The following is a 14,951-nucleotide window of genomic DNA, read 5'->3' as shown; positions in this document are numbered from 1 at the left end:
TAAATACACTGAAGTAATATAGATAGATAGATAGATAGATGAATTGATAGATATAGCCACAAATATGTATATATCCATGCATCAATACTTCAATAATCTGTTTTCAGAAATGTGAGTTACTCTCATCATTGGTATAAATTCCAGCTTCTCCACTTCAGTCAACAGTCTTAATATGGCAAAATATTCATCACTTAAAGAACTTCTTAAAACTTAGCTAAGCTAGTTCCAACAGAGTAACCCACTTTGTTTGGTCACTTTTCAGTCATGTTCAATTCTTTGTGACCCCATTTGGGTTTTTCTTGACAAAGATACTGGAATGGCTTGCCATTTCCTTCTTCAGCTCATTTTCTGATGAGGAAACTGAGGCCAAGAGGGTTAAGTGACTTGACAGATTTGAACTCACAAAGATGAATCTTGTGACTACAGGTCCAGCACTTTATCCACTTTGCCACCTAGCTACTCTTACATAGTCACAAGTACCTTCCACTAAAATCTACTCCAATGCCTTACAAGGAAGTAGCCCTGGCTCCTCAAAGGCTATGCCAGTGGACCACAAGTCCTACCAAGCTGGAAAGGTTTCTGGTACAGGCCCAGTAACAAATTATATCTCTCTTATCTAAGGAATAGCCTAACTAAATTTGAGAAGACTAATCATGAAGATGACCACAGAATGATGAATTTTTCAACCCCAGCAATTCTTGAAAGGTCATCTGCTAACTATTCTCAAAGACCACTGCTAAAGTATAAAAGGGTTGTAAATTAGCTCACCTTGATTTTTAGGTTAGAAAGCGCACAGCAGCAAAGAAAATAGGGCTGTATAAGGAATGCCTGTCAAGCATAGACATCATTGTATAGGCCTCCCTAATATGGCACCACCACACCTACCCAGACCTCCCCTTTCATACCTTCCCTTTCAAATGGGCCATAAACTGTTCCCAAAATTGAATAACAATGACAAAAGTCCAGTAGTACCTTTTCTGGACTATAGGATTCATTCCCTTTTGAAAATAACCTTTTGGTCTTTGGGACCAAATGGAAATAGGAATAAACATAAAACCTGCTCAATTCCAAGAAGGAAGGACTAAATAAGAGTCCACAGATACTTCTTAACTCCACAGAATGGCACTGATCTAAGACTTCCTGGTAGGAGGAAGGATTGGGACTGGCACCACTAACCCGACTATTTTAAAATTCTGCTGCTATGACATGTATTAATCTCTCAAGCAGTTTCTCAGTCTAAATGACTAGGCTTCAAATTCATTCTTTGTCTCTACTAAGCTAGTTGTGGGAATGGAGAGAACATATGCCAGTTGCTGTCCAAAAAGCTTTTAACGTCTACAGGACATTATGATAGTCAAACAACCAGCAAGATAAAGCAGGAATGAGAAGTTCTCCTTTAATACATTTGTTCTGTAGGGGAATTCCCTTCTAACTCACTGTGTACATTATTAGAGCACTTCTATACCTCACCAAAATGCCCTTCTGAAATGAAAATTCAAAGAAGCCTGAGAAGTTAGGGTTTGGGTGTTAGGAAGAGTGGGTAGAATAAGGAAAGCTGAAAGAAAAAAGGAACTTGAGGCAGAGCTAAAAGGAAAAAAGTCCATCATTCATTACAACGGAACAGCTTTCCAGGAAAAACATCTCAATATATTTACTATAAAACAATTTCATTTCCCTCTCCCTTCTATTACCATCACCTGCCTCCCCCCCTTCATCCCACCCCAAAATCCCACAGCTAGTAGATTTCCTCTCAATTCTTGGCAGTTACCAGAAGAAACATAATACCCCCTTTGGGTAGCCCCCACCAGCTGCTTAAGAAGGGAGGGGAAGGTATCCTTCTATGCTACCACTAGAAGAGGCCATCTCCAGACTCCTTCCAAGAAGACTGCAATCAGCAACCATTAGCTCCCTGATGTCAGGGAGCCGTTGGCAATGCAGTCCTAGAAATCCCTCAGTCCCAAAATATCTGCTTTCAGCCTGAGCTCTTATTCTTGTTTCCCAGCTTACACTTTCAGTCAGAAAGCATCCTTCTCACTCTATTTCTAATCTGACAGGGCAGCATACACCTCTTCTAACAATTAGTGGTCAGAGTGCCATTTGCTAGGTTTTTTTTTAAATAGGTTCCAGATTGGTTACTTAATAGCAAAGTGAGATTCAATGTCATTCCCTTCACCTCCAACCTCTTGCTTTTCAAGTGGCAAGAAATCAAAAGCCTCAAAGCAAATAGTCACTTCTATATCACATCTCTTCATCCATCTATCCCCAAACATATGTAGATCCTAATACAACCCAAAGAATACTCTCCAGCCTCTAAACCCGGCAAAAGGGAAGAACAAGACATCAGTTAGCCCTTAACCCCTCAGCAAAGACCACCAACAAAGAGGTTCATGAGTGTCAACTGTGGGCAGAGGCAGTTTCTCTCTATGCCAGACAGAAACCGAACGAGCCTCCTTCATCATTTCCCAAAGGCAACAGCCGGAGTTGAGTGAAGACCGTGAAAACTGTACAAGAGCAGGAGGAGAAAATATAATGTAAGGAATGGTTCTGAATCAGGGGCAGAGGAAGGAGGAGGGATGAACTAGGTGACCCCAAATGTCTTTTCCATCTCTAACTCCTATGATTCTTTGACCTCTAATTTTGTGCTGTGGACAAAGAATGGAAAGTCAACAGACGAAGCAGTGTTTTGAAAGTGCCTGGCAGTCTGCTCTTGTCATTTAGTTGCTGCCTCTTGTATTTTTTAAGGTGTCTCCAAGCCTTGTCTTCATTTCACAGTTTCACCTTTCTCAGTAGTCTGAGCTCGTGTCAAATACCAAAAAAAAAAAAAAAGGAAAGAAGAAGAAAAAGAAAGGGAAAGAGAAGGAATGTGCTGGCAATTAATTGTAGACTAGAGGGCCAGGCACTGAGACCAATTGGGTGGCCTGGACTTCCAGGGAGGGCAACTTGAACAGAGAGAAGCAGGTCAGATGAAATATAGGACTGATGTGTAAGCTAAGAAAAGGTGGCCAAACCTTTTTCAAAAGGTAAACTCATGATCCAGGTAGTCTTCTTCTGTTTGTTTGGAGATGGTTGTTGGTCATCTAGAAGGGAGCTAACCTATCTTGGAGAGGAAGGAGCCCTGCTGTTTGTTATTCAGTGTGTCTAACTAATGCTATTTCTATTGGACTGAAGTGAGAGTTGAATCTGAACTAATGCTTTACAACTAGACAGGTCTGGTCATGAGAAAGAGACTCCTTCAACTTGGAATTGAACCAAAACTTAGAATTCACTAAGAATTCAGTCTTTTAACAGGTGATATACTCCTAAGCAAATTCTAAAACACAGACAAAAATCTATTACCCATTAAGCAGGCTTATTTATTGGTTGGTTGATTCTACTGTGTTAAAATGTACAGGGTTTTTTTAAAGTATGTGTCAGAGGAGCTTATTTATACATACATACATATTATATACGTGTTTTTCATTCAAAATTCAATTTCTCATCTTCTCCCTAACTCTAAAAAGGTTAGAATTTCATTCTCCTAAACTTCCCAAATTTTTATAAATCTATACATGCACATGTCTCTTTTAGTTTCAGCCTAGATCAAGGGCTCAATTATTCTGAAAGAAAAGTCAAATCAGCTTCAGAGTTACCATAGGGTTTTTGTTTTTTAATTTAAGGAGGAGATAGGAAAGAAGAAGGAATACAAGGTAAATACTTTTACAACATGGATGTTCAATTTTTTCTTATTCCAGACATTTTCCCATGAAGCCTATTCATACTGTGGTCTCAAAAAAAAAAACCCACAATCTTCACCCAAGATTAACTGTGTTCAAAAAATAAAATGAAGATGTAGGAGAATTCCCAAAGTAGTTGGGATTCAGATAGAGCGGACAAAAGAAGATGGAGAAACAAGAAAGATTAACTGTCCCCGCCCTCTTCATAAAATCAGAGTTGGAAAGGACCTTGGAAACCATCTAGTCCAACCTTTACCTGACCAAAAATCCTTTGATGGACAGTCATCAGGCTTAACTTAAAAACCTCTACTAAGGAGGAAACTACTATCTCCTGAGGCAGTCCATTCCATTTTTGGACAGCTCTAATTGTTAGGAAGTTTTTCCTTACATTGAGATGAAATTTACCTTTTTGAAACCCACTGCTCCTCGTTCTACCCTCTGGGCCAAGCAGAACAATTCTTCTTCCACATGACAGCCTTTCAAATACTTGAAGACAGTTATCACACTCTCTACCTGAAGTCTTCTTTTTCTTCTGGCTAAAAATCCACTAACATATGAATCTCATATCCTGAAAGTAAGGTAATGCTTTCTAACTTTCAGGCTTTTCATGACTGGAAAAGCCTCAAGGAGGGTTTGGTGGGGGTTTTTTTTCCCTCAGAATTTTAGAAGAGGCCTCCTCCCAAACCCCATTTGCTTTTGGAGATACTTGTCTCATTGGGCCATTTCCTGCTTTCACAGGTGTATTGTTTTATTTATTTTGAGCATGTAAACTGAACTGTGCTTTTATTAACTCACAGAAACCATTAAACAAGGCTTTTGCAAAAAAAAAAACCCTCAATAAATACATCCATAAACCTGCTCTCTTCAGCAGGTAAAGCTAAAAAGTGCCCAAGTCATACAAGTTTGGTGACTTTTCTGAGATACACCGGTTAGATTCAAAAGTTAACCAGCCAGCAAAGTCTTCTGTACTTTGAAATAGGAAGAGAAACTTTATGCCTTTTTTTTAAATTGCTCTTAGGTTCAATTATTTTAAAAACAAACAAACACACAATGCTTATCTGTTTCTATCTCTTCACTCTAAACGCTAATCATCACTGAAATGGATACCCCAGTCACAAAGAGTTCCACACATTCAGTCTCAGTGCAGGAATGAATGAATGAATGAATACAATTTAGTTAACAATTTAGTTCAATACAATTTAGTAACTTTACTACCCAGCAGTTACATTTTTAAAAAATGTTTCACTGATGTTTTCAGTATCTTTACACCACAGTCATTGCCCAGTAACAAACCTATTCTTCACTCCTTATGTTTTTTGCTCAACTCTATCACACTTGTCTTGGAAGACTGGCCTAACAGCTTCCAAAGTATACTAAGATTAAAATTTGGGTTTGACAAGGCTGTAGTCTTTTGCTTGTAGTGTTTGCTTTTTGAGGGGTTTTTATTTTGGACTGGAAGGTTCTAAAATCCCACATATTTATCAACTTCTTTAAAATCCCAATCTAGATCATTAACTGTTTGGAGTTTACAGGCACTAACTTTGTTCTTCCACCTGTTACCTTGGCCCCTGATTATGAACTCTAGTTAAATTTCAATTTCTGGTTTTAGTGCACTAAACCAGGCTGATTTCCCAAATTCCTCAGGGAACACTTAAAAAGCTGCTATAAGAAATATTTCCTTAGCTTTGATTATTGTATTCAAAATACTTCTATTCCCCAAAGTTTCATAATAACCTTCAAAAAAAGACCAAACAAAACTGATTTCAAACTAGTAAGAAAACATTTAGTATCCACCAGAAAAAAAATATATCCACATATTGTGAGTTATGTATGATAACAATGTCCACAGTTTGGGCAAGAGCTCAAAAAAGAAGGCAAATTATTTGTTTCGGGTTTTGTTTTTTAAGTGCCCAAAATGCCTCTAAGCACAATAGTAAGGCCATTAACAAATCAAAAGGAGTCAAAGCAGTTCATCTTAATCAACAGAGCTATGATCAGTTAGAACAACCAAACAGCTACTTTGCCCTGGGCCGGAAGGTCAGTAAACCAGATCCTTTTGTGTTTCCTTGGAGCTAAGAAACCAGGTACCTTAAGTTGTGATCCCAAGCCCACAGATACTATGGCAGTACTTGAAGTAACTCCATGTACCTCAGTTAAAGAATCAGGACAGGTGAGAAATTAAGCACCTAGCTTACTTCCCTCTTCCCACCTAGAAACACTCCCAATCCTCTTGATAGGCTGACATAAAGAAACAAGACTCTTAAAAGTTATTAAATTGAACAAGACTAAAGTTTTGCTTTCCTGCCATTAAAAGGCATTCACTTGTTCAGTCCTGGGGGTGGAGTGGGGAGAATGACACAATGTACTAACCAGCTGTCTCACTCTATCTTCACAGGGGTATGATTCTCAATGCACACTGAAACTTGGGGAAGACCACAAGCCTTTTTTCTCCAAATAAGACAACCACCCTCTAGCAGCTTATCATCCCTCCTGCAGCTGTCCAGAAACAGACCACACTGATAAACACTCTCCCCACCTGTTGTAGCATATAAGACTTTTCCCCTCAACCCAGAAAGGAGCACTGACCTTGCTCTTGATTAAATGCTATATTAAAACAACTTCCCCGGGAGGCTAGAAATAACTTTACCTTAGGACCCAGCTAATAAATAATAAAGCCATAATCAATACCCAGTATCTAGTATAGTGTCTTGTACATAGTAGGCACTTTAATAAATATCTGTTGGATTGAATAGACTATAGCACTTTAATACTGGCAAAGTTCATTTGGCATTTACAGTACCTACACTATCTTAGTACTCTCCCTTTCAGAAGTATATTGAATAGGAAAGAAAAATAAAGCTAGCATTTTCAAGCTTTCAGTTTAACTCCCTGAAAGGAAAGAAAGCCAATCCTTTCCTTGGACCAAGTGCCAGTCATTTCAGTCAGCTTTCCTTATGGGTAATCTTTGAAAAAGTGTTTTAGTTATATGGGATAGGGGGCAATTTGAAAATGACCCCCATCGGAAACTTGGGCACCACTCTCTACTCTGCCCAGCCCAACTGAAAAGGTCATACATTTCCACTTTCAGTGTCTTTTAAACCATTCGTGTCCAGGGCATACTTTTTTGAATTATAGGTCTCAGAATTCCATTCTTCCTGCCCTCTTCTCTTCAGCACAGACAAAACTGCAACATATATACATATATATGTATATATGTCTTATGTAGCACACGTACCTATGTGTAAACCAGTCCTAGGCCACAAGCAGACATCCCATTCACCTTCTTGTGTCCTACTGGGTACAGAAGTGTGGCCCAAGAATAAATTTTCTCCTCCAGACTTCTACAAGTTCTGCCTATGCCTGGGACCAGAAGGCAAAGAAAGATAGCTGTGGAGAACTTCTTGGGGTCCAGATTTCCAATCCACACTCCTACAGCCATTTCTTCACATCTGACTAAATGCTCCTTGGTTGTGAAAATATTTAGGGGGGTTTTCTTAAGCCACAACTAAATTTGTAATACTAGTAAATAATAACAGATACTATACCTGGGCCCCTACCATAATTAGTAACAGTCAAAGGCAGAGGAGAAACCAGAGCCACACATAGAGCTAGTCTACACAGCTAGTGTGTATATACACACACATACACACACACATATACATACACACCTCTTTAAGACCCCAGAACCACTTAAAACAATGAGGGAAGCATTGGGCCCTGAGTGCTGGAACTGAGGGGACAAAGTCAGAATCTCACTGACAGACTGGGTCCTAAGAGATCTTTTAAGTTGGATATTATCTGAAGGACAGGCTAAGAAAAGAAAGATTATTTTGGGATAACTTCAGAAAAAACTATGTTGAAAATCATCGAGGAAAGGATTATTTTTGGGGGGGGAGGGAGTCTACAAGAGGCAGTTATTGTAGGAGAATCTCAGGGGTTAGCTACATTTAAGGGGCAGTGTGGATGCAGTGATAGACGTGGAGTAGAAAAGCCCCAAATTCAAACCTAGCCTTGCACACTTAGTAGCTGTGTGACCCTGGGCAAGTCATTTAACTTGCCTGTTTCCTCATCTGTAAAATGGGGGTAATAACACCACCTACCTCCCCGTGAATACTATTATTGTTGTTGTCCTCATCTGGGAAGCATATTTTGAAGGGGGTCTCAAAGAGGAGGATATTTTGAGAGACTTTCAAAGGAAATTAATTTAAATGGTTCTTGGTGGGTGGATGAGGGGGATATTCTGGGAAGGTCTCAGGCACTCCTTTGAAGGGATCCCAGAGTGGGTTATTTGGAGGAGGGGCTCACTGATGTGGCTAGCGGGGAGAATGATAAATCTAGGGGACTTAAAGGGGGGCTCACAGTGGGAGGCCGTTTCCAGGGCTCTGAATTTCGGGGAACCACAGGCACCCCAGGGGGGCTGCGGGGCCGGGCCCGGTGGCTCCCCAGCGACCACATCCCCCGCAGAAACCAGCGAGGGGACGGGACGGGAGGGGAGCCGCCAGACTAGGCCCCGCGTCCCCGCTCTTTCCCCGGGCCCGGGCCCGAGGGCGGGCGCGCTTACAGGTCGGTGCCGTGCCGAGTGAAGCCGGAGTTGAGGCAGGCCCGGGCGATGGGGCGCCACAGCAGATCGCGGCTGGTGAAGCGCTGCAGGCGACGGGACACCTGGCCCAGGCGGCCCAGGGCCTGTGAGTCCAGGTAGGAGCAGATGAGCAGCAGCAGCTCCTCGGGCAGGCGCCACAGCGGCGGCCCCGGGCCGGCCCCGGGAGGCCAGGCCTCGGCCTCCTGCGCCCCGGCCCCGGCCGCCGCCGCCTGCCCCGCCTCGGCCTCCCCGTCCGTGTCGGCGTCCGCCGCCTCGCCGTGGGGGCCCGGGGTGCCCTTCCTCCCCATGAGGCCAGAGCTCAGGGCCCGGCCCAGCCGCCGCCGCACCGCAGCCGCCGCTCACACGGAGCCGGAGCCGGAGCCCGAGCCCGAGCCCGAGCCCGAGCCCGAGCCCGAGCCGCCGCTAGGGGAAGGGGAAGGCGAAGCCATCCCGGCCCGAGTCACATGGGGCGGCGGGAGCCCGGGCCGCCGCCGTCGCCGCCGCCTGTCAATCACCGCCCCCCCCCGCCCTCCAGCCTGGGGACTCCGGGCCCTTAGCCAGAGGGCGGGGACTGGGCCCCGATAGGTAAGGCCCTGCCCAGGTGCAAACCCCACCCCCACCCCGGGCAGGTTCATAGGAAGGACCCCCCGCAAATGGGAGCCTAGGTCCCCTCAATTGTCCTTGGAGGTGACCTTCTAATGCCCCGGTTGTGTGTTTGTGTGTGTGGCCGGGGTGGGGGGGGTTTGGACGTGGGGGAACACAGCCATTCCACTCCCGCCCTACGTCTGAAGCCCCAAAAGGTTCGTCTGCCCAGAGGTTACCCAAGTTCTCCCACTGCTCTGCCAAATTTCTGTTGTGTTCGATATTTCAGTCTTACTCCCTCTAGCTGTAAGCCCCTTGAGGGCAGGGACTGTCATACTCACTCATCTACAACCCTCGCACAGGGCTTCGCCCTCACAAAAAGGACTATTTAAGAATTCAATGAACTGAATTAGTCCTCTGGGTAGAATTCTCAGACCTGGTACAGGATGGCTCAGCTGCGAAGGATAATAGTCTTGTTTTGGTTGGGATGCTGCAGAGAAAAGACAGTGAGAACTGGAATACAGAGATCAGAATTCTTCAAACACAATCCACTCAGTTATCTGGGACAGTGTCAAAATCTTCTCTCCAACCCGCCCCCCCATCCCAGGCCCTGGGCAACAAAATTAAGCAAAACCAAGAAATTCACCTAGGTCAGGTAAAGGAGGTGAGTGAACTAAGACTGCAGATCACACATGTGATGGGAGTGCTTTAAAAAAAAATAATACTCCAATGCCAGAAATTTGAAAGATTTTAATATTATCTGCTTTTTGGTTTTCCATGCAGATTTGGAGTCAGCTGTATCATAGCTACTGTACCTGTAGAAATGCCACTGCTCCCAGAAAGGTTAACCTGGTAAAACGGCCACATTTCTGTCATGCTGCTTCATATAGCATGTGTGATTAGTCAGCTAGTGAGTGCAGACCTGGAATCTGGCAGTGTCACAGGATCAGTTTTTGATCTTGAAGGGGAAAAAAAAAACCTAAACAAAAACTTTAGCCTTTCAGTGTCCTCATTCTGCAGTGAAAATAATACCTGCCTCTTCCTTACTTTGGGGGGATAAACTAGATGATCCCTGTAAAATGCTTTGAACTACTCCAAGAAAATTCCAAATAATCATCATAGGTCAAATTCCATTATAACAAATACCTTTACAACAAATCCCTTTGCATTAGAAATGGTTTTACAAAACCCAGCCTAGAAGATTGTCTCCTTATTTAAAGGCAATATTCAGTACAACAAAATTTCAGTACAACCAAAGAATTTAGACATGCCCTTGAAGACTGTTGTAAAGAAATTTTACATATCTTACAAACCTATAGAGGTTGGATACCTTCAAACTGAGGCAAAACAGTCAGTCTGCTAACTAAATTGAGATACACATTAAACATGTTCATATTTCCAAAGCATTTTACTATCATTATTATAACAGTTTTTCATAGAATAGTGCAAAGTAGCACATTCACATTGTGCTGGAATTAGTGGCACAAAGTATATCCAATCCAGCTCAAATGAACAAATCATGATTAGAAGAATACAGGGTCCTAAATTTCAGTTATTCATGACACCTGTCTTTATGAAAAAAAAAAGGCCATCACTTTTAAAAATCAGAATTTTCCTGTTTTGCTATCACAAAACAAAAGAACAGATAAACCATTTAGATTAGAACTTGAAGTTTCATGGTTTTTCCAAGGAAGGACAACCATGTTCTGAGATTCTACTGGAAAATGTCAATATTAGCAATATTTTCCCTTTAACATAGTAAGTACAAATTTTATGTAGGTGTCAAAATACTTATACAGAGAGCTGTTTTTCAGCATGAAAATAGACTTAATGTCTAATTTGCTTCAGAATTTTCTTCCTTCCCAGCCCTTTCCTTCACCCCAGATGAACATTTATGGGTTCTATCAATATATGTTTCAAGTCCAGAAGTGTTCTGTAGCCAAGTAAGTTGGGGAAACGCTGTAATATGCAATGAGAATGGGGGGAGGGGGGAGGTCCTATGTATGTGCTGTGGCTTAGCCCCTCAAAGCCCTGAAAAATTTGTCTCACCTTAAAAAAAATCTAAGTAATTTCTCCATGATTTTTTTCCCTCTAAAAATCCCTCTGGGGTTTAAATCAAGCTGGGAAAGTTTTGTTCTCTCCCCAAAAAGGATTTTCTTTTGTTCTTTTTAGGAGGTAGAAGGTTGGAGAAAGTCATGTGGCTAAAGAGCTTGTCACAAAAGTAAACCTGGAACTTCTACTCAGGGAATTTCCTAAAAATAGTTATACTTTTAGAAAATGTAAATATATTAATATCTTGAAAAAAAGAGTATTTTAGCCTTCAAAAAAAATCTCTAAGACAGGCAGAGAAAGCGCCCAAGAGAGAACTGGAATGAATTCTCTCTTTGGCTCTGTCTCTCTTTCTCTCTTCCTTTCTGTCTCTGTCTGTCTCTCTCTTTCCCTCCTTCCCTTCCCCTTCTTCCCATCCCCTCTTCTCCTAAATACCAGATTGCAGTAAATATGATGAAACAGTAGGAAAGAAAAAGAAGTTGTTCTGGGCTCAGAAAGCCTTGGTTCACATTCTGGCTCCCCCAACAAACTAGCAACAAAACCTTAAACAGGTCACTTAGCCCTGGTCAGGTCACTCAGAGTTTCCGTTTCTTCATCTGTAAAATGGGACTAATACTTGCAGTACTTCACCTTGAATTTCATGATGAAATGAGACAATGTATATAAAGTGCTTTGTAGTCAATTGCAAAATGCTGCGAAAATGTTAAGTTTTTGGTGATCTTATGTGTTTTATATAACAATCATTTGGCAGGTTTTTTTAAACTAGTGAGTTAACTCTAAACATTGAGTTTATTTTCTATTTTAGAGTTCCATGAATGTGAAAGACCACATAAAAGAAAACTAATACAAATTTCATAATATGTTGTTGTCTTAAAATCCTTAAAAAATATTTTTACCAGTCTGTATAAAGTCTTGTAATGCTTTTTTACATAAAGATATACTTCTCTGCATAAGTGTGTGGATACATATTTAGGGAGTATTAATGCTGTTACTGTTATAAGTAATAATTATGTGCTTTTCATCTGATAATCTAAAATCTAGAATCAATCAATAGACATTAATTAAGCACCTACTATATGCTGAGCAAGAAATGCTAGGTTATAGCCATTATGATTCACATTTTAGGATTAGACAATGAGGTAATCCAAGACATCAAGCCAAGTACCAATTCTAACTCTTTCCAGTATTTAGCACAGTGCCTGGCACATAGTAGGCCCTTAATAAATGCTTATTGATAGATCAAAACTAGTATGACCATTAGACAAGCCCCCAGGCTATTTTCAACCTTTCTATCTATATTTATTTCATATATTTATTTATTTCAGCTATGTGTCAGGTACTGCATTTGGTGTCAAGGAGAAGTCCTAACATTATAGATTTGGAGTTAGAAGGGACCTGAGAGGTCATCAAATCCCACTTTCTTGTTTTGCAGAGGAGGAAACTGAGGCCTAGAGAGGTTGAGTTATTTGACCAAGGTCACATAGCCATTAAATGATCCAGGTCTTTCTGATTCCACGCTCAAGGTTCTATCCATTATACCACACTGCCTCTCATCTTAGAGTTTAAGGTTAGTAGTTTTGCATTTGAGAATAGGGGAAATAATCTGAAAGTGTGGGAAAGGAGCAAGTGGTATTATGTGCCATCATCATTTGTCAGCAGTATCAGATATTGGCTCAAATACCAACCATTATTCTTCTAGATAGGATTGGAAAATAATCAAAGAATTAAAATACAGGATAGTCTGCCAATACTATTTCAGCTTCTCCTCTCATCTGGAATTTATAGACCAGCTCTATCCTCTCCCCATCTTCCTCATCCCCTCAAAGGCCCCTGATCTTAAAATGACTCTGCACCTGGCCTAACAAAGAGTACTGTTTAAACAAGCAGCCATCTTCCTTGCACCAAGCCTGAAAAGGTTAGCTATGCCATATTATCTAGAAGAATGGGAAAAAAATGATAACTCTTCAGTCAGGAAGAACTGGGTTCAAACCTTACCTCCTATACTATGTGATCATGACCTTAAACTCTTTAAGCCTCAGTTTCTTCTTCTGTAAAATCAGGACAATAATAATAACTGTAATACTTACAAGTTTGTTTGAGGGCTTGAATGAGATAACCATATATAAAGTTTTGCAAACTCTAAAGCGCCACATAAATGTCAGTCATTAATATTAAAGGATGTATTTGAGATTTAAAAGCCGAGTTCTTACCAAAGATTTTTGGAAAGTTCATTTAGGGTCCTTTAATCCTTGTTTACTCATCTATAAAATAAATATGTAAAAACAACATAAATAAATAGTTTTTAACACGATATATGAAGAGAAGAGAGGAAAATAGATGGAAGATGATCATCCTGGCTCTACCACTTACTATCTGTGTGATGTTAAGCAAGTTAATTTCTCTCTGCTGGTTTTCTCATCTGTAAATGAGAGGATTGTGTTAGATGATCTCTAAGGTCCCATATAATTCTGTGATCCTGTGATCTTATATCTTGAAGACAGAAGGTTGAGAGCCTTAGCAGTGAATGTTGTATTATAAACAGTAGAGGGTCTAGTATGAAATGGAAAGTTAGACCAAGATGTTCATTTTTCTGAAAAAGATTAAGTATGCTGATATGGTATTTTCTGTCTTCTGCAATTTTGTTGAAACACTGCTGTCTGATCTGTCATCTCTTAAATTCTAAACTCTGTATTGTACCTAGCACAAAGTTGTACACATAATAGGAAGTTTTTTTTAAAAAGTTTGTTGAATGCATTAATGGATGAATGAACCTGTTTTCAGTTATTAATTTGTATTGCTTTTTCACACACTTTAAAAAACCTGATGATTCCAAAGAAAAGAATTAGAAGCAAAAACTATGTATATTCAATATTTCAAAAGATTGATGATTCAATTGGGCACCTACTTTGGAAATAGATCAAACTCTCTTGATGCCTTAGTAGACAGTTTCACAAGTTAAAACAATTCATCATGTGTTAGACAATACATACATTTTAAAGTCATTTTTCCACTAACTTCAAGAATGCTTTTTTGAGATTTTGTAATAAAAACTATGTACACATAAAAGAATAGTATTTCCTAAGTTGTATGAATTCATGATATAATGAATCCCTACCCTGTCCTTGCAAGTGCAAAAGAAAAAAACGTGTTCAAAGTGGTGCCCAGTGACCTTCCTGTGAAATACTCCAGTAAAAGAATAAACCTGTATTTAAAGTCTCCAGTCATCCAAAGTAACAGCTGTGCTAGAGGAATCCATTTTCCAAGGGACGGGATAACATCACCCCAGGACATAGTACTGACTTCACAACTGTGAAAAAAACAGACATCCCCAAGCATCAAAGTCTTTTATTTTGTTGCTTAAGTGCAAATACTACTAATAATTTGGTGGTTGTGTTTTTTAAAGACAGAGGTGGGAACAGTTAGAGGGTGATCAGTTAAGAAGTATCAACGGTAACTGTGTCTGCAAAGCAGATTCCTAAGAAATGTTTGCCAGTTGAATAATGCCGTCATTAGTCAGGCTGATGCATACCAGGGGAATAATGCATCTTTATGTCAATAGGCAGTATTTAAAGTGATCTTGAGCAAAACATGAATTTAACCATTAGCCATGGGCTGTAGAAATAAAACCCTACATTGCTTTGTAGTACAAGAGGGAAAAGTATAAAACACCTTCCAGAATAAAAGAAGGCTCTTTAAATCTTGGTAGATGAAGCTGGCAAAAAACAAAAACACAAAAATGGAAGGGACCTCAAGTCTTAAGGAAATTTCCAAGATGCTGAGGGGATACTTCTTTTTTTAAATTATAGCTTTAAAGCACTGACCAATTAATTTTAGAAAAGACATTTTAAAAAGAAATAATCAAGCAACCACCAGAATAACGATGGTATAAAGAGAAGTTATTTTGAATGAGAGTTAAATTTCAGGGTTTAAATTTTCATTTAGGCATTTTGAAACCCTCAAATGAAAGAATAATAACTTCCTTTTACAAAGCAAACAACTGTGAAGTCAATAGGGAAATCATCAACCAG

At 40.4% G+C, this 14,951-nt stretch overlaps 1 protein-coding gene across 4 annotated transcripts in view; it reads right to left on the bottom strand.

The window, feature by feature from the left end:
* The window catches only part of FBXW4 (F-box and WD repeat domain containing 4), a 111,144-nt gene extending 102,356 nt beyond the window's left edge, over positions 1 to 8,788 (bottom strand). For 3 of the 4 annotated variants that reach the window (XM_020967083.2, XM_020967075.2, XM_020967073.2), the window contains exon 1: positions 8,275 to 8,788. In XM_020967083.2, coding sequence (XP_020822742.1) covers positions 8,275 to 8,600 — 326 coding nt within the window. In that variant the 5' untranslated portion in view covers positions 8,601 to 8,788. The remainder of the gene's footprint in view (positions 1 to 8,274) is intronic. The other variant, XM_020967067.2, reaches the window with a different exon arrangement.
* Between the last annotated feature and the right edge of the window lie 6,163 nt (positions 8,789 to 14,951).

Source organism: Phascolarctos cinereus, unplaced genomic scaffold, assembly GCF_003287225.1.
Source record: "Phascolarctos cinereus isolate Bilbo 61053 unplaced genomic scaffold, phaCin_HiC Scaffold_3;HRSCAF=262, whole genome shotgun sequence".
NCBI lineage: Eukaryota > Metazoa > Chordata > Mammalia > Diprotodontia > Phascolarctidae > Phascolarctos > Phascolarctos cinereus.
The sequence above is the reverse complement of the archived record's forward strand: the minus strand, read 5'-3'. Positions and strand labels throughout refer to the sequence as shown.